General features: G+C 40.4%; 1 protein-coding gene across 11 annotated transcripts in view; it reads left to right on the forward strand.

Annotated features, from left to right (window-relative positions):
• vps13c (vacuolar protein sorting 13 homolog C) overlaps window positions 1–18,926 on the forward strand; it is an 80,124-nt gene that overhangs the window by 35,858 nt on the left and 25,340 nt on the right. For 6 of the 11 annotated variants that reach the window (XM_030130833.1, XM_030130836.1, XM_030130839.1 and 3 more), the window contains 32 exons: window positions 126–245; window positions 525–628; window positions 1,713–1,880; window positions 2,055–2,359; window positions 2,816–2,963; window positions 3,153–3,173; window positions 3,402–3,540; window positions 3,648–3,769; window positions 3,953–4,119; window positions 5,051–5,307; window positions 5,610–5,836; window positions 6,549–6,641; window positions 6,822–7,055; window positions 7,138–7,269; window positions 7,371–7,460; window positions 7,804–7,959; window positions 8,388–8,652; window positions 9,948–10,108; window positions 10,275–10,396; window positions 11,341–11,638; window positions 11,750–12,139; window positions 12,733–12,837; window positions 12,990–13,145; window positions 13,242–13,367; window positions 13,471–13,604; window positions 14,340–14,466; window positions 15,840–16,075; window positions 16,164–16,308; window positions 16,434–16,574; window positions 18,114–18,195; window positions 18,278–18,347; window positions 18,461–18,572. In XM_030130833.1, the coding sequence (XP_029986693.1) occupies window positions 126–245; window positions 525–628; window positions 1,713–1,880; window positions 2,055–2,359; window positions 2,816–2,963; window positions 3,153–3,173; window positions 3,402–3,540; window positions 3,648–3,769; window positions 3,953–4,119; window positions 5,051–5,307; window positions 5,610–5,836; window positions 6,549–6,641; window positions 6,822–7,055; window positions 7,138–7,269; window positions 7,371–7,460; window positions 7,804–7,959; window positions 8,388–8,652; window positions 9,948–10,108; window positions 10,275–10,396; window positions 11,341–11,638; window positions 11,750–12,139; window positions 12,733–12,837; window positions 12,990–13,145; window positions 13,242–13,367; window positions 13,471–13,604; window positions 14,340–14,466; window positions 15,840–16,075; window positions 16,164–16,308; window positions 16,434–16,574; window positions 18,114–18,195; window positions 18,278–18,347; window positions 18,461–18,572 (5,153 nt within the window). The remainder of the gene's footprint in view (window positions 1–125; window positions 246–524; window positions 629–1,712; window positions 1,881–2,054; window positions 2,360–2,815; window positions 2,964–3,152; window positions 3,174–3,401; window positions 3,541–3,647; window positions 3,770–3,952; window positions 4,120–5,050; window positions 5,308–5,609; window positions 5,837–6,548; window positions 6,642–6,821; window positions 7,056–7,137; window positions 7,270–7,370; window positions 7,461–7,803; window positions 7,960–8,387; window positions 8,653–9,947; window positions 10,109–10,274; window positions 10,397–11,340; window positions 11,639–11,749; window positions 12,140–12,732; window positions 12,838–12,989; window positions 13,146–13,241; window positions 13,368–13,470; window positions 13,605–14,339; window positions 14,467–15,839; window positions 16,076–16,163; window positions 16,309–16,433; window positions 16,575–18,113; window positions 18,196–18,277; window positions 18,348–18,460; window positions 18,573–18,926) is intronic. The other 5 variants (XM_030130837.1, XM_030130844.1, XM_030130834.1 and 2 more) reach the window with 4 other exon arrangements.

Raw genomic sequence — 18,926 nt, forward strand, 5'->3', positions numbered from 1 at the left:
TTGTTGATGAATCTGTGAATATGTTTCTTCTTTCAAGTCTGAAGCTGTAGCGTCATGTCACATGTTTGATCCGTGTCAGCAGAATCCCTGACCCTAACCCAGCTCTATGCTGTGTTTCCTTGCAGCTGCCCTGGTGTCACCTGTAGACACGGAGGTCATTGACCTGAAGGTGATGATGAATCTAGGAGCCTTCAACGTCCTGGTGTGTGACCAGAGCTGCAACATGGCTGACATCAAGATCCAAGGTATGAACCACAATCAAAGCCAAAGGGTACTGAAATCTGTGCCATCTGACCTCAATCTGGATTATGTGACTGGGATCATGGGAAACTCAATCTGAAATTTGAACTCAATACTTGTTGTATTTTTATTGTCTTCTACTCTTTTGTCTTTGGACAAGAATCTATGCTACATAAATGTTCTTACATTAATAAACACTAACTAAAGTATGTCTGTCGTATCTGGACTCGTGTTTCACTAGTGTAACTGTTAAATAAACTCACCTGATGTGATCTTTCTTGCAGGTATTAATGGCTCTTTGTTGATGCAAGGACCGCAGACTTATCTTTCTGCTCGTTTGAGGGATTTCATTGTCGTCAATGTTGATCCTAAATGTATCTACAAGAAGGTCAGTCACTGTTTTTACTATTCAATGTTGATTCATTTAAAGATGACGAACTTTAATGAACTAAATGAACTACACAGTCTGTACACTGGCCTTAACCTTCTGTGTTTTTGAATTCAATGGTTGATGTTTACACACTGCAGAATTTGTTTTTTTTCCTCTTTCTTTGTTTAATGGTTGACGCTACCTGCTGTATTCTGAATGTCTAAATCATCCAATAAAGTTCAAACTCTAGAAACAAAGTTAGCCTTGGTTCAGTTTGCTCTGGATTTGTGCTGCCTTCAGGTGTTATTGGGAAGATGGTCCTTTCCACTAGTGAATTCAAGATTACAAGTGCATTGTTCTCAAATGCTTTTGTTGTTGTAGACTCTACTCTGCTATTTTTCATTTCTCTACAATGTAGAGAAATGAAAAATAGCAGAAACACAATTTATCATGACCTGCTACTTGGGTAAAACAGTTTTGGATGTATTAATTAATTTGCTACAGCTTTTTTAAAATTAGTTTTTTGCACATTGTGTATATTATAAATGTGCAAAATCATCAGCTAACAGCAGCTGAACGTTAATAAAAGCATTGTGTATTGTTCACGACGACTCCCTCGTTGCTCATCGTGTTGAAAAGTTTAAAGGTTAATTTAATCTCTGTGTGTATCAAAAGTTTTTCCCAGTTCTCCAGTGGAAAAAACGACATGAGGGGGCATTCATGTCCAATTTTTTAGTTCGTATCTAGTATTTACCATAATTCCCATAGCATGTAAAGGCAGCATAAGATCACCCCTTTTCATCTGACCAAGATTGAGTCATTTACTCCAAGGGAAGATTAACATTCAATTTTGCATCATATCAAACTGTCAAGTCAAGTAGTTTAGACCAAGCATCTTGTAAAAACAACTACAGACAAAATGAAGGTATTTCATACTTTCTGTGGGTTTTTGCTGATCTCGGACATGATGAATTTTGGTGTTGAGTCTTGCATCTGTTCTGAATCAGTGAGTCAGATGAATCAGTGTGATCCAGGTTCAGGTTGTTTTGAACTGACTCTGACTCATCACACAATTGTGAAGCAACTCTGACTTTTCTTCCAGGCCATCTCCATTGTGGGTGATGAGGTTTTCAGCTTTACTATGAGTCTGACTCCAAATGCCACAGAGGGCGCAGGATACGCCGACACCTCCAAAACTGATGGACGCGTGAAGCTGAACGTGGGCTGCATCCAGGTGGTCTACCTGCACAAGTTCATCATGTCTCTGCTGGTAAGTTCAGCACCTTTGTACAGAGTTTATTAAACTCTGATCACTTTTTTTGGTCATTTTTATGGTCTGTAACCAGTCATACATTTTTTTTCTAAGTTGTGAATTTTTATCTTTCATTGTTTCCGTGTTAATATTTTGACATAGCTTATCATTTTGTTTTGTAATGTTCTCCAGAACTTCACCAACAACTTCCAAGTGGCTAAAGAGGCTCTGAGTGCTGCGACCGCTCAGGCAGCTGAAAAGGCAGCGTCCAGTGTTCGAGATTTCGCCCAGAAGAGTTTCCGTCTGTCCACTGACATCAAACTGAAGGCTCCGCTCATCATCATCCCCCAGTCCTCCACCTCCCATGATGCACTTGTGATGGACCTGGGTCTGATCACAGTGGGGAACAGCTTCTCGCTGCAGCCTGTTGATGGGTGTCCGCTGCCAGCGATCATTGACAACATGGACGTGGAGCTGACGCAGTTGAAACTCTCCAGGTCAGTTAGTCACAAAGACCCCAAATCCTGGTTCTAGATCAGCCCTAGGGTCAGGGGAACCTAAAACACTCAACATGTCAGTGTTAATAAAAGGATCCTTCTGCAGTATGTTGACCTCCAACATATGACATTAAAAAGACGTCATCACATTTAAGTATAGAAGCAAATTTGAAATATTTTTTCAGTGTGAACTGAAAGGGAAACTGCAGTCAGTGAGATGGGAATTTAGGGTAGAATTACAGATAATTATATTTCCACACTCCTTGAAGTCCTGCTGTTCTGTCCAACATTGTGTCCAGTAATGTTACAAAAAATTAAAAAAAGAAAAACAATTCCAGGATTGTTTGTTTCTTGCACCAAATGTCATGAAAACTGATACAGTAGTTTTATGTCAACCTGCTGACAAACCAACAAATGTAATGAGATCGTAACACCCATGGTTTCCTTGACTGCCAGAACCTGCATGGACCCGGGGTCAGGTCGACCCAGCATCGAGCTGCTGGAACCAGTAAACCTGCGCCTGAGTGTTCGCAGAAACCTGGCAGCATCTTGGTACAAAAAGATGGCAGCTGTGGAGATAGATGGAGATATGAAGCCAATGAAGGTTGGTGTCATCAACAAATTCAGAGGCAGCAGTGTAACAGTTTCAAATAATAAAGCAGACTTCAGCTAGTGAGCTGAGAAGATCATTCTTATGTTGTAAGTGGAATGACTGAATGTAAATGTTGTCCTGATGTAAAAAGGTGAAGTAATTGTTATTGTTTTAACTCCTTCACTCTGGTTTTGCATTCAGTCTACATGTCCACCACCAAAGGTACATTTAGTTCTGAAAACAGTTCATCCTGTAGTTTAAATTAAACCACCTGATACGTTAAATGTAGTGAACATAGAGTCTGTAGACATCAGGATGTAGTTTTGGGTGAGTTTAGTCATTTTCCTCTTCATCCAGTGTTTGTGTTAAGTAAGTTTGAACCTGTTAATTTGGATGAACTATGATGGAGGAGGTGCTGTTTCAGTGAAGCTCTCTGGGCGTATCCTGTAGGTGGAGCTCAGTCAAGGTGACCTGAAGGTGCTGCTCCGGATCCTGACAGAAAACCTAGGAGAGGCCAGTAGTCTAGAGCCCACTGCCCCCCGACAGGAGACCGTTCTGCAGGTTCAAGCATCGGGAGGGCCCCCCACAGGTCTGAAATACACATGCACAACAGAATTAACTCTTTAAGTTTGTTTACTCTTCAGACATGAAATTAAGTTAATGTGTTATTTTTACATTTTTGTTGTTTGTGTGCAGAAGATGTTGGAAAACAGAGTATCATCAGTTCTGAAGATGAAGATGAATCTCTAGAGACAATCAAGTTTAACTTTAACATTGAGTCACTGGGACTGGTTCTGTACAGTAATGATCCCAAACAGGTGGGTGATCATCTGAATAAGAGCTGCTCAAAGCCCTGGGGAAGGCTTTGTGTGCGCTTTTAGTTGTAGCTAAATAGGAACTTCATTTTAGAAACTTGAGAATGAAAGACAATGGTTAGAGATAATGAAATTGTTCTAAAAAAAATTAATAAAACAATTATTTGTTGGTGGTGTTCTGTGCAGCCCTTAGGCCTCCAGCACCAGGAGAACCTCCGCCTGGGACGGTTCGCCCTCCACCTGCTGAAGGCTTCAGGGAAGGTTTTGAACAACGGCAGCATGGAGGTGAGCACCATCCTCACCGACTGCACGCTGGATGACCTGAGAGTGGACATGGATAGGGTGACATCACGGTAAGTTACATGACCAGTGATACCTGCCTGTTTTTAGTGACATTTTTTCAAACACATGGCTTAAGGTACATACATAGACTGTGTTACAGAACTGGCCACCACTAAGTTATACATTAATTTGTTGATTTTATATACCAGATTTTAATTCTCTCTTTTTTTTTTTTTTCGCATTTAGGACACATACCTTTTTATTAGTGATAGTTAACGAGACAATGTGGACAGAAAAAGAACAATACATAAACAAAGAGAAACTCAAACAAATAAACAAACAAACCAAAAACAACAACAATGACAGAGTATTGACAAACAACAACGACAACGTCATATTACAATGAAAAAGATCATAAATGTAAATAGCAACTAAACACTATAGCTTGGTTAGGCTCGATGGGGAAAAGGGGAAGAGGGGGGTGAATGAAAGAGAGAAAGAGAGAGGGGGGAGTGAGGAGGAAAATAATAATTGTTATAATAATACAAAAATATATAATAATAATACCAGTGGTCTAATTTGCTAGTATTATTGTGGCGGCGGTAGCGGCGGAGGCAGTCACAATACAATGAGTTAAATAATTTAATATTTGTAATAATGTATTTGTATCAGTTACTATCTGTTTTGAGTTTATATGAATCAATTTAAATTAATATGGCTGGGGGGGACACCATCAACCCCCCACACAACCCACAGCAGATTTTAATTCTCTTTATACCTCATTTTTCACTCGATTATTGTTTTTTTACCTTCCTCTTTACTTGTTTGTTGTGTGTTGCTGCTGTTACTGTGAAATTTCCCTGTGGTGTGATAAATAAACTCATATCTTCTCTATCTTGCACTCTGCAGAAATTCTCTACATCTCTTCTCTTCTTTTCTTTAATTTCACACAATAACACATTGGAAGAACCTGACTGCCAATTTAAAAATTCCTTTCATCAGGATGATCGGCAGACGTGATGAAGAAAGTGGTGAGGTGATGATCGATGTGACGTACCGGCAGAACAGCAGAGAACGTGAGGTGGTGGCTGTCCTGCAGAAGCTGCATGTGTGTGCCAGCGTGGAGTTTTTGATGGCTGTAGGAGAGTTCTTCCTGCAGGCTCTTCCACAGGGTCAGACTCCACCCACCGGCCTGGCACAGAGTGAGAGACTCCCACTGAGACAAACGACAGAGCCACGCAGCAGTGACTCCAGGACTGGTAAGATGTATCATCTATGATCAAACAAAAGTACGCTTTTTATTTCTGCTGCATTGTAAAATCAATCAAACTTTGTGAGACTCAACTAAAAAACTTTTTAGTCATAAATTCAGTCTTTTTTTTTTTTGTTTCAGTGCGAGATCATGGTTAATAAATAGACGATGCAGTCTTTTATTAACTTTGAGTTTGTTTTTTTGTTTTTATTTGAGAACACAGGCCAGATTGGGTTAAAACACAGGGTTAAGTTCTTCATGATGAAACAGTTTCAGTCTTCTTCACTCAGTTTTTTTGTGTTTGTCCAGCTCCTGTGTCGAAGATGCGTGTCCGTGCTGTGGTGGTGGACCCTGAGGTGGTGTTTGTGGCAAACCTGATGAAGGCGGATGCCCCAGCTCTGGTGGTCTACTTCCAGTGTGACTTCAGTCTGCAGGCAGGGGAAAATGGAGGTCAGAACATGAGAGCCAACCTCAGGGAGCTCAAAGTTCTTGCCTGTCCCTTCATCTGCAACAAAGACGACAAGGCTGTCACCACCGTAAGATCACATGACCTTAGGACACTTTAACACAGCGTACCTGTGTCCGTATCCAAGTGTGTTTGACCCCAAAGTCCTCTTAATTTTGTCAGTGTGATTGCAAACGTTCTGTGCTCGAGTACTGTACTCGAGTCCAGTTGAGAAGGTAGTCCTGGCTGCGTACGTTGCCGTGTGAAAGCAATCCGTGCCTGAGTCCAGTAGTGACATAATCACCATGAGATCATAGACGGCGCTCCTGTTGTCTCCTGAAAAAGCCTCGGATCCGTGCAGCACAGGCTCACCTTATCACCCGAATCACTCGGTGATATGTCAGGGACAGCGAAGGTCGCTCTTCTTCGCTTTGCCTCAAACAGGATAACAGATAGACAAGTGTGGCCTGTGAACAGAACAGTCGCTTGGTTGATGACGTAAGGGTTTATCTTCTTCTGACTTCTGCATTTATTGGATAGCAACAGAATTCCTTCCACACCGCCACCTACTGCTTCGGCCCTGTAACACCCACTCATACTCAGGCAGGGGCTGTGGTACATGCTTGTGAACACAACATCTGCGAGAAAGGTGTGAACGTATCCAAATACGGTACGGAATTGGGTACGCTGTGTAAAAGCGTCTATAGACACACCTGCAGGTTCAGGTGTTGGGCTCATCTGGATCTGAATGTACGGTGTTACTGCAGCTCTTTCTCACTGTCAGTTTGAATTTGATCCAATAGGTGCTGAGGCCCTGCTCTGTCGCCTTGGAGACCAAAACTCACCCCAACCAACCACTGAGTGGCTCTGTAACGGTGGAGGAAGTCATTGTCAAGGTAACACAAAATATAACACAGACCAGTTAAATGGTAAATAGACCTGCACTTATTTAGTGCCTTTCTGTCATAATGGTTCTCTGCTCTAGATAAAACTGTTGCTGTGAACCGGTCATCATAATAGAAAACACATGTTGGTTGACATTCTGAAATAATTATGTGTCTCCTTTTCACCCTCAGATCTCCCCATTCATCCTCAACACAGTCATGACAATAACAGCTGCTATGACAACCAAACAACGGGATGAGCAGAGCCAGCAGTCCACCCTGGACGTCAACAACCTCTGGTCTGTCATGAACATTTTCGCATGTAACTTCTGGTTTTTGGGGGTCGACCAGGCAACCGAGATCACTGAGAGCTTCAGAGAACAGGATGGACGCAATGAGGGTGAGAACTTCGCTGCTCAGATCAAGGTAGGATGTTGTCTACTATCAGTCTGATGTTGTGAGGTCTTCAGATAAGCCTGTTTCTTGATGAAGTGTTGTCGACTCTTAGGTGGTCCAGGTGACACTTGAGTCAGGTTTAGGTCACCGAACTGTCCCTCTACTGCTCGCCGAGTCCTCCTTCAGCGGATCAGCCAAGAACTGGTCGTCTCTCCTAAAGCTCAGAGCCGACATGACGCTAGAGGTGAGCAGAGGTTCATAGAGGTTTATTAAAACTTGAAGACTGGTCCCATAGACCTGAACAGAATGGCAGTGCTTTAATACTTTAATACTGTGTTTCTCCAGGTGAATTATTTTAATGAGGTTCATGCCGTCTGGGAGCCACTGATAGAACGAGTTGACAGTGGCAGACGTAGATGGAACCTGGAGCTGGAGGTAAGTCTGTTAGCACTGAGTTAAGGCACAGTAGGATTTGTTTTCTAACAATTTCACATTTAAAAACTACTATACCCATGTTACAGACTTCATTGACACTTCATGTTACGTGATATAGTATGTTCATCAGTGTTCATCAATGTTCAAATTCAGTGGAATCTGGTAAATCACAGTCGTGGTGGCTCGGCTCAGTATAATTTTTAGTGTAGTGTGTAAATATAGTAAAGGCCTTGGCGACCAAAGTGTACCACTCATGACCATAATTTCCTATGTGGGTAATAACCATCACTTCTTTAGATAAATTGACTGATCTAATCTTTGACTGTTGCATTCTCTCCTGCAGATGAAGAACAACCCAGTTCAGGACAGAAGTCCTGTTCATGGAGATGACTTTGTCATCCTTCCTGAGCCTCGTACAGCTGTTAACATCTGTTCCAAAGACACCATGAACATCACCATCTCTCAGTGCAGCCTTAATGTCTTCCAAAACCTCGCCAAGGTACAACACATCACACAAAGTCTGCGCTTACTTCACCTTTTTGTTCAGTTGTAAGAAATTTGTTTAAGTAAAACAGACTTTATTTATGCACTACCAAAGAACACTGATAAAACTTTTTTGAGTTTCGAATAATTATTTTGAACAGCATATCAAACAAATGGAGATAAACAAACTTACGTAGTTTGTCATTGTCATCTTTTGTTATTTTGACCTTGCCTTATGAACACTCACTAATGTGTTTTATGAGTTCTTTTTTACAATACATGCACCTGAGTTTAAGGAGCTACTGTAATCTGATTTTTATTTTACACGTATGAACTGAATGAAATACATCATTAATAATGAGTGAACTACCTGTTATTTTGAGTTTTACCGGAGCATGATGTTCATTAATAAAGTCTGAACTAAAATTAAATATTTCTGATCAGGCTTTCTCAGTGGGCACAGCCTCCACCTTTGACTACTCTCTGAATGAGAAGGCCCCCTTCACGATCAAAAATGCACTTGGGATACCCCTCATTGTGCAGCACAGTGCAAACCTGAGGCCGGTGCGTTCAGTGCAGCAGGGAAAATTACACGAGCTGGCGGTGAACCAGAGTATGGACCTGGAGCACTCTGTGTTTGAAGCATCGTCCCGCGGCAAACTGTCAGCTCTGCAACGGCAAGAGAGCTGCCTGTTCAACCTGAGCATCGGTAAGATTCATATTTAATAATAAAGATCTGGGGTCAGTTAATACGATCACTCATTTCTTTTTACTACAGAGTTAGGGTTAGGAGACAGTGTGTAATAGTTTGTGGATACTGTAGACTTCTATATAAGTTCATAAAACCAATTTTGGACCAATCTGAAATTATCCATCTATATTTGTATTATTCATCTATAGCAATGAACAGAAGAATTTGGCCAAAGGAAGGATTGATTAAAACACACATTGCTAATACATTTTACAGCTCTGGTATTAGAATAGTTTGGTCTAAATTAGGGATGTAACGATATGAAAATTTCATGTCACCGTTATTGTAACCAAAATGATCACGGTTATCATTATTATTGCGGTATTGTTGAAATTGTGCTTAAAATGTTCAAAAAGTACTTATACACACACTGAAATAATTTAACCAAGTTGTATTAAAAAAAAAAAAAAAAAAAAAAAATTGGCACAATGTACCTTCTGTTGCAGAAACATTCAAGTATTAACCCTTAGTGGTCTGAACCTATTTTGGCCGTTTTTCAGTACTTTTGATTTTGCCTTTGTATACTATATAAACAAATGTTTCCTATACCCATGTTTGGGATCTGTTTTTCAGCACCACTTCATTTATATCAACTGCCTATTATTTTTTTCACTTTAACCTACTATATCAACATAAAAGGACAAAAAACACCCAAAAAATATAAAATCCGATTTGAAAAATGTATATAATTTATTGCATAAATAACACAAAGATGCTTAATGAACCTTTTCAAAGACTCTAAAAGTGAATATTGGTTCCAAATATTTGGTATAGAAAGTTAAAATTGTAATAAATTAAAACTATGCTCAAATATTTGACGTAAAAGCATATCTTTACATAGGCGTTTTTTCCTCTAAAAGTGCGGTAATCAAACACGGTTATCGTGATAATTAGAATTTAAACGGTAATACTAACCGTCTGCAATTTTACCGCGGTTTATCATCATACCGGTAATCGTTACATCCCTAGTCTAAATACAGAATGAAATGAAGATGAAAAAATTAATGTGATTGCTGATTAAAAATTCAAATCAATAAACAAAATTAATGAATTCAATCTGCAGTGTCATACCCTTTTGCATCAAGTTGGAAATTTAACAAATTCTACCTCCATGATGTTTTGAACAACACAACTATCTGTTTATTTCTGATGAAAAAGATCATAGACAAAGTCTGTTTGAAGGAATGTACAGTGGAAACTGTTGATAGTTGTGTGTGCTGATAGTAATACCTTCTGTGTCTCTGAACCTGCAGTGCCCTCTGGCTACAGTGAGATCTCAAACATTTCTGTGGACAAACCAGGCCGTCGTCTCTACAACATCCGCGGTCCAATGCTGCAGGAGGCAGTGTCTGTGCTGATGCAGATTGATGCCGCAGAAGGCAACAAAGTCATCACTGTCCGCTCACCGCTGCAGGTGTGGACACCAAACACTCACCTACTGCACATTCAGCTGAAGTCTACTTACTGCTCTTAACACCTCCTTCATTTTCTGTAGCCAAACTAAACACATATTAGTCCTGATGATTATCCAGATGTATTTAGTCCCTACATGTATTTACCAGATGTACGTTTGTGTTTAGATAAAGAATCATTTCTCAGTGCCATTCACCATCCTGAAGTACTGTCCAACATCCAAGAGCCTGCAGATTGTTGGACAAGCGGAACCTGAGAGAGAATTCCACATTGCCTTAGAAACCTACAGGTAACAAAACAGCGATCACATTGTACAGTCAACATTAATTAACTGTATAAACAAAGTGGGTGGAGCCTCTTTGACGTAACTCATCATTCTGAAACCTGAAGTTTAACATTTTGAAACCTGTGAATGACACTGGAATGACTTCAAGTTTCAAGTTTATTTGTAATGTGTGTTCAGGTACAAGTACCATGGCAATGAAACACAGTTTGCCCTGGCTCTCTCTCCGCCCAATATTGAAAAATAAATAACAACCAAATAACAGTAACAATCACAGCAACACTAAAAAATACTTAACAATAAATAACACTAGCCCTCCTATTGTAAAATAAAAACACAAAATAAATAAATACAATTCTAAAAACTGAAAGTCAGGCTGCAGGTTCCCAGCTACCTCCTTCTGTCTGAGCTGTTGTTCAGCAGACGTGTAGCGTGAGGAAAAAACACTGTCTTTGAAGCAAGTCATCCAGGTTTTGATACTTTGTAACAATTTCCCTGACGGTAGATAATTAAAAAGTCTGTGTGCGGGATGACTTGTGTCCTGTATGATGTCCAGTGCCTTTTCCTGCTGCGTTTTGTGTAGATGTCCTGTAGTGATGGTAATTATGGTGCTCCAATGATTTTTGATGCAGATTTTACTGTTGTGATCAGGAGTGTGTGGTCGTGTGATGTAATGTAATGACTTGTGGCGTAGTATTTCTAGAATGAAGCTGCTGTTTTTTGAACGGTAGTGAAATGGGAAAGGATTTTTTGAAGCCAGCATTGTCAGCGTAGTAGTATTAGTGGTATTACATTGTATGATACATGTGCATTGGCTTTAAATTAAAGTCATGGTTGTTACCCCTTGGTTACATCACAGTGGCATCAAATTAGCTTAGACACCATTGTAATGGTTTTTAACCTGTGTGTTGCAGTTGGGTGGTTCTGACAGTGTGATTATGTCCCCCCAGGTGTCAGCTGTTTTTGCGTCCAGCGGGCTGTCTGGACGGTCAGTATGGGCCGTCCTCTACCTGTGTGTCATGGAAGGAGCAGGTGCATCGCAGCTCAGAGGTGCGATCTATGCTGCAGTGTCCAGCCACTGACAGCAGCCTGCTCCCGCTGATGGTCAGCATACTGGCTGTGCCCGATGATCTGCGCCACATTGATGACCACGGGGAGGAGGACTGGGATCCAGCCTATGTCATCCACCTCCACCCAGTGGCAACACTCAGAAACCTGCTGCCCTACACCATCCGCTACATGCTGGAGGTACATCATCTAATTGTGTTTTGTCCAAAACTCCTCTGATCTCATCTACATTCACCCTGTTTTATCAGTATAATCTGGTGTAAATGATATAATCTGGGTTTGTGTCCTCAGAGCTCAGCAGACTCCTATGAGCTCCAGGAAGGCAGCACGTCCGACCTCCTGAACGCTCGTATCTCAGGTGAGATTATGTCGTTGGTACTGAAGAAGTATCAGGGTCGCGACTGGCATGGACACGTCCGCATCGAACAGGACATTCCTGAGTTCTTTGCAGTCTGCCTAACCTGCGACAGTGACACCAGCATGACGGTGGACGTAAACTTGCATATATCGAGGACGGCGAGCCGGCTGGTCCTGTCTCTGTTCAGCCCATACTGGATTATCAACAAAACGTCCAGAGTGCTGCAGTACCGAGCTGAAGACGTGAGCGTCAAACACCCAGCTGACTACCGAGACATCATCTTGTTCTCCTTCAAGAAGAAGACTCTGTTCAGCAAGAGCAAGGTAAGGAACATATGACCACGAAAACCTGAGATTAAAACAGCATCAGTTTCAAACTCATTTTTCTTGCTTCACTCAGGTTTTTTTTCTCCATGAGCCATATTTCCCCCACACGTGTCAAGTATTTTTGAAAGAAACTGTTGAAATGTTGCAAAAAATGAAAAAGGAAATGCAAATTAAGTTTTTTGAAAGGAAAAACAGGCCGAATAGTGTTCATAAGGTGGTGATAAAGGCAAATTTACCCTTTATTTTCTTTCCCTAAAAGCTCAAAAAGCTGATTAATTATATGAGTTAAATTTTCTTCTTATATCTCCCAAAAGAATAGTTTGTTCTTTTCTAAAATAAGAACTGTTTTTCAATTTTTGGTGTTTCCATCAACACATTGCTGTTATGTAAAAATTAGTTGTTGGAGACTTCACCGACTGTGTAGAAGATGACACATCAGCTCCCTTTAAGTGTAGCCAGAACACCATGGTTGCTGCGTAGTGGCTGGTTATTGTGTGGGTCAGGGGTAGGACATTTATTTAAACGGCTGATTACAGTGTTTACTGATTGGGTCTAAGTGTTGTGTGTGTGTGTTTCTCTGTGTGTTGCAGCTGCAGTTATGTGTCTCCACCAGCTCCTGGTCTGACGGTTTCTCTCTGGACACGGTGGGGAGTTACGGCTGCGTTCGCTGTCCCGGCACCAACATGGACTACCTGGTATCATAAACGCCATCAAAACATCTTAAATCTTGAAATTTTAAGAGATTACAATACATTCAATCATATATTTTTAAAGCCAAGCTGTTTGAGTTCCTTAAATGTGCCTCAGGTTCACCCTTACAGCTCACTTTGTTTTTGTGTGTGTTTAGGTCGGTGTCAGTATCCAGATGAGCAGTTTTAATCTGACCCGCATCGTCACTATGAGTCCGTTTTACACCCTGGTTAATAAATCCTCTTATGAGCTGGAGGTGGGAGAAGTGCTCAGTCAGACGTCCACTAGGTGGCACTACATCGCCTCCACTGAAGTGAGAACAACTGCTTTTTATTGTTTATACTGTGGATTTTGTTTCAGATTGACTTTGTGTATCATTGTTGTTGTTGTTGTTGTTGTTGTGTTGCAGTGTGTCCCTCTGTGGCCAGAGAACACATCAGGGCAGTTGTGTGTCCGTGTTGTCGGATCTGAATCCGCCTCCAAGTCCTTCTTCTTTAACAAGCAGGACAGTGGCACTCTACTGAAACTCGATGTGGTCAGTGTCTGCTTCACCAACCATATCACAGTATCAGACATGTAACTGTGGTTCAGAGCTGTGAATATCCCTGTGTAACCTATATGTGTCTGTTTGTGTTCAGTGTGGTGGTCTTATCGTGGATACTAACAACTCAGATCACTCCACTGTCATCAGCTTCAGTGATTACTATGAAGGAGCAGCCCCTGCTCTGCTCATCAACCACACACCCTGGGTCACCATCAGCTACAAGCAGAGGTCTGTCCATTTGTGTACATCGTCACGGTCACAACAGTTCATCTTCTGTACATAAGCGATGTACATCAGTAACATAAAACAATGAAAGCCTTTTCCCAGAGCTGTGAAAGCCATCTCTCCTTACAGTTACACACACACACATACACCTCTCCCCTGAAGGTACACCCCCCACACACACACCCCCACCCCCATATCCTCGTCACCTACAGTAGACAACCAGCCCCCTACAGATTCACACTCACTTCACCTGGAAACCATGACTTACACTGAGCTGCACTTTCATACTGCTGCTATTCATTCGCACATAATATTGCACATATATTTTTTTGCTGTCGTACTGTTTTTATATTCCTTCTTTTGCACATGTCGTAAATACTCTTATAGTGTGCTCATATTGAGTTCATATTGTTTTCATTTAATGTACATGAGTATTTAAGTTTGCACTCTTAGCCAACAACCACTGGTCTGAATTTGATTATGTGCACAGATAATGACAATAAACATTCTTGAATCTTCACTGCGTTTACTGTGTAGATAATACAGTTTTAATATTTTAACGGGTGTTTCATTACTTTCTGTTGCTAGTAATGACTTCCATGTCCCATAAAAGTCAGATGATTCTTATCTGATTCTTTTTAGGTGAAACAATTTCTTCACTCCATGAAAAATTTCCCCGCATGGCTTTGTTTTAAATATTTCTTCCTGTGTCTTTTTCTCTCGATGTTGTGAACACAGTGGCTCTACGGTGGTCCGCCAGCTGAAACCCGGTGAGGCTCAGAGGTTTGCGTGGGATGATCCAGCTGGTGTTCGAATGCTCAGCTGGAGCTGTATGGAGCACTCTGGAGAGCTGGACCTGCTAAAGGTGACGCAATAAAGCCACACAAACCAATGATTTTATCTTATCAGAATCTCAGTTGACTAGAATAGAGTATCTGTGATCGGTAGAGTCATCACTATCTGTGAAGCTGTTGGTGATCAGTGGAGACCAAACCCAGTAGCAGAGCTAATACTGAACCTGAGGCCTTTATGCAAATAATGTGTATTTTTTTTTTTTTTTTAATTGTTAAACATTTGATAATCACATTTACTTGAATTTACATAGTGACTAAGACAGTTCCTTCCATAAGTTTTGGAACAGGTTTTGATTTTGTGTTTTTCTGCATCCATCAAAAGTCTTTACAGAGTTGAACATGAAAATTCATTCTTCAAAATGTCATGCGATAAACTCATCCCATTTTGTCTCCTATCGTAAAACATTCCCACACAATGCAAGATTACCAAATGTATCAATGGATTAAGGTAGATTATGACAGAACATCTTGGAATTAGGGATGGTAGGTATTCATTGAAAAACAAAGTATAGGTATTAATTTATCTTATTTGATGTAATGTTAGTTGAAGTAATGAGGAAAATTTGGTTTAACCTGCATGAGAGTCTATAGAAATAACCTCAGTCTGCAAGATTTTTGGTGCATTGGCAATTTTTTTCACCAAAGATTAAAAAATAAAAGTAGGAAAAATTACAAAGACTATCACTCTGTTGCCCCCAAGTGGCTAAAATCAGTCCCTGCAGGTATACACGCTGCAGTGCCAATTTTATCTGACTGAGGACAGCACTCAGCCTCACTCTGATACGCATCAAAACTACAGGGTGGGGAAGCAAAATTTACATTAGAATTTATTTGCCACAAGAAAATTTACATAATAGAAAATGTTTTTATTCTATGTGTCCTCCTCCTTTCTCAATAACTGCCTTCACACGCTTCCTGAAACTTGTGCAAGTGTTCCTCAAATATTGGGGTGACAACTTCTCCCATTCTTCTTTAATAGTATCTTCCAGACTTTCTGGTAATAGTTTTGCTCATAGTCATTCTCTTCTTTCCATTATAAACAGTCTTTATGGACACTCCAACTATTTTTGAAATCTCCTTTGGTGTGACGAGTGCATTCAGCAAATCACACACTCTTTGACGTTTGCTTTCCTGATTACTCATATGGGCAAAAGTTTCTGAAAAGGTATGGATAATAGTGTTAGGTATGATTATGACATCAATATATGTTTGGTTTCAAAACAATTGACGTAGTGCCTGCTGAGAAAAAACGACTAAATGTTCATTGTAAATTGTGCTTCCCCACCCTGTAGACGTTCCCAAAATTCCTTCCTAAGATTCTTATTGAATTGTAGGGACCACTACATCGACACCCCTCCTGATGGAGAGTATCTTTGTGTTTTAGGATGAGGTGGGTCAGTTCTCCTACGACAGCCTGTCCCAGGTCCACTGGGTGTCCTTCCTTGATGGACGCCAGCGGGTGCTGCTGTTCACAGAAGACGTCAGCGTGGTGACAAAGGCTCGGCAGGCAGAGGAACTTGAGCAGTTCGAACAGGAAGTCAGAGTCTCATTACAGAATCTGGGCCTGTCTCTGGTCAACAACAGCAGTCGGCAGGAGATAGCATACATCGGTATCACCAGGTACGCACTGCATTAATTAGGTGTGTGTCTGTAGTTCAAGTGGGTTTGTTGCCTGTAACTCAGATGTGTGTGTGTGTTTTTTTTATAGCTCAGGTGTAGTTTGGGAGATGAAACCAAAGAACCGCTGGAAGCCATTCAGTCAGAAAAACATCAACCTGTTGGAGAAAACCTACCAGAATCAGCTGAGTGGGAAGACAGAGGGGGGGTGGGTCAAACTGGAGACCAACCTAGAGGTTAGAGATCATTCATCTGAAACCACTGTTCCTCCAGTTCCCGATCTGCCTGAAATATCCCCCTAAATATCACATTTCTAATGCCATTTGTCCATCGAGTTTACTCTGGTGTCACTGCTTGCCAGGTGAACCTCGGCAGCACCACCATGATGATGCGTCAGCCAATCCACTGTCCAGTGAGGAGGAACTTCCTGTCAGGGATCCAGGTGGAGTTCAAACAGTCGCAGCATCAACGGAGTCTGAGGGCACAGCTACACTGGTTGCAGGTCAGCACACATGCATGGAAACACACATATAGACTCTGTAAATGACACTGTCATCACTTTCTGATTGGCTGATTCCCTTATTGAAGCCTTGTTTCTGATGTGAGGACAGAAACTTGTCATGATAATTCATACACTTAATACTAACAACACTGCTAACTAACACTGCCATGTGAAATGCTTCTTTTTAAATATTAGCATAAGGATTTGCACATTATAACAGTAATGTTAACTTTGTGTACTATGATGGAATATGCAATTTTTTTTATTTAACCTTTATTTAACTAGGTTGGTGTCATTGAAATGGGGGATCTCTTTTTCAAGGGAGACCTGGTCAAGATGGCAGCGATACAGTCAAACCATTACAGTTTTACAATAATAAAAGCATTTGCAAACATAGAAAAAACATATACAGTCAATCGAAACATTTACAGACCAACAGTCTTGATTCCAGAGTTTTAACGCTCTCTTTAAAATCAGTCAAAGGAATCAGTGTTTGAAGATGGAGCTCAGACTGAAGCTTGTTCCAGGCATCAGGAGCTGAAAACCTAAAAGATTTGTTTTCTTAATTTAGTCCTTATCTTCAGAACAAACAGTTTCAAAGTGTTCATTGAATGGAGGTTGGAACTGCCATGATTCCAGGTTAATAGTGAACATAAATAAGAACGAAGTCTCCCCAAGAGAAGCACAGTTTGTAATGAATCTCAGAGCCCTGTGATAAACACTGTCCAACAGGGGAAGAGAATGGGCAGGTGCATTCATATAAAGTATGTCTCCATAGTCCAATACAGCTAAAAATGTTGACTCCACCAATTTCCGTTTTACATTAAAAGAGACACACATCTTGTTTTTATAATAAAATCCCAATTGTAGCTTCAGCTTTTTGATAACATACAGAATATGTTCCAACACTGCAAAAATCAAAATCTTAATAATTCAAGATTTTTTTGCTTAATTCAAGCAAAAAAAAATCATGGAACAAGTGAAAATTATCTTGGTAAGATTTCTTGAAATAAGATTTTCAAGATCTATTGTCTAAAAATAAGTTCTTATATCTCACTGAAAAGTTACTCTTTAGGTGATTATGTCTTATTTTAAGTGTGATGAGATAGTATGACTAGAAATGTGAAAAATACACTTGGTAAGATTTAGATTTTTGAAGTGAATAATTAGTGGAGTAGCTAACAAAGCATACAGTGCAATACAAAAGTTGGTAAGTTATGTTTAGGGGCTGGGTAATAGTAAACTTGATGAAATATTTGCATGAAAAATAGTTTGACAGTAATTTTTGTGTAACGTTGTACCCCCAACTACAGTTGAGCTGTTTGCCAGAAAGTCTAATTTGCTGAACAGAAGCATTGTCTCCCTACATAATGAGCTGTCAAAGCCTGCACAGCAGACATCAAAACCTTCTATTAACCCTAAAGTCTGAATGAACACAGAATAATTTATGGAAGGGAAATTAATTACCATTTGTAAGTATCTGTCAGTATGTGTGCGGAGTATCTGTCAGTTGTATTATGGTGTGGTGTTGTTGTATAGGTGGACAACCAGCTTCCAGGTGCAATCTTCCCCATCATCTTCCATCCTGTTCCTCCTCCAAAATCCATCGCTTTGGACTCAGGTGTTACAAACACACCAACATCTACATGTACAGTATACATACATATTTGTTCATTTTTAACACTTAACTCCTCTTTCCTCAGAGCCGAAGCCATTCATCGATGTTTCCATCATCACCAGGTTCAACCAGCACAGCAACGTCATGCAGTTCAAGTGAGTGTATCATTAAAAATCAGTCAGATGATCAGCAGAAGAAGATTTAGGCTCTAATCTGTGCTGTTGACTGTAACACAACTGATTTCTTTGTGTGTCTCTTTCTCCCTCAGGTATTTCATGGCTCTGGTTCAGGAGATGGCGGTCAAGATCGATCAGGGTTTCCTCACAGCCATCTTGGCTCTGTTTACACCTGCTGCTGACCCTCAGGCTGACAAACAGAAGGTAAATACCTTTTACCAATTCACACCAATTTTTCAGACAAAATGATTTTTATAATGATAAAAGGGTGTGTGAAAGGTCATAAAACTATATTGAAAACAGAAATATATGATTGAGATTTCAAATTATAGCAGTGATAAGTTATGTTATTATTCATTCTTAGAGAACTTTCCGAGGGACTGAATTTAGTTTGTATAAAAAGTTCCGTAATTTTCTTGAAAATCCTTTATTGGCAAAAAATTTTAATGGATTTAGAAACTTAAGATGTTATACTATTGAACTGCAAAAAGTTTGAAATCATTATCTCAGTTCTAATTTTTTGATTCAAAGTCAACAGGCTTGACTTGACCCTATTAC

The sequence above is a fragment of the Sphaeramia orbicularis genome, chromosome 3 (genome assembly GCF_902148855.1).
Source record: "Sphaeramia orbicularis chromosome 3, fSphaOr1.1, whole genome shotgun sequence".
Taxonomy (NCBI): Eukaryota; Metazoa; Chordata; class Actinopteri; order Kurtiformes; family Apogonidae; genus Sphaeramia; species Sphaeramia orbicularis.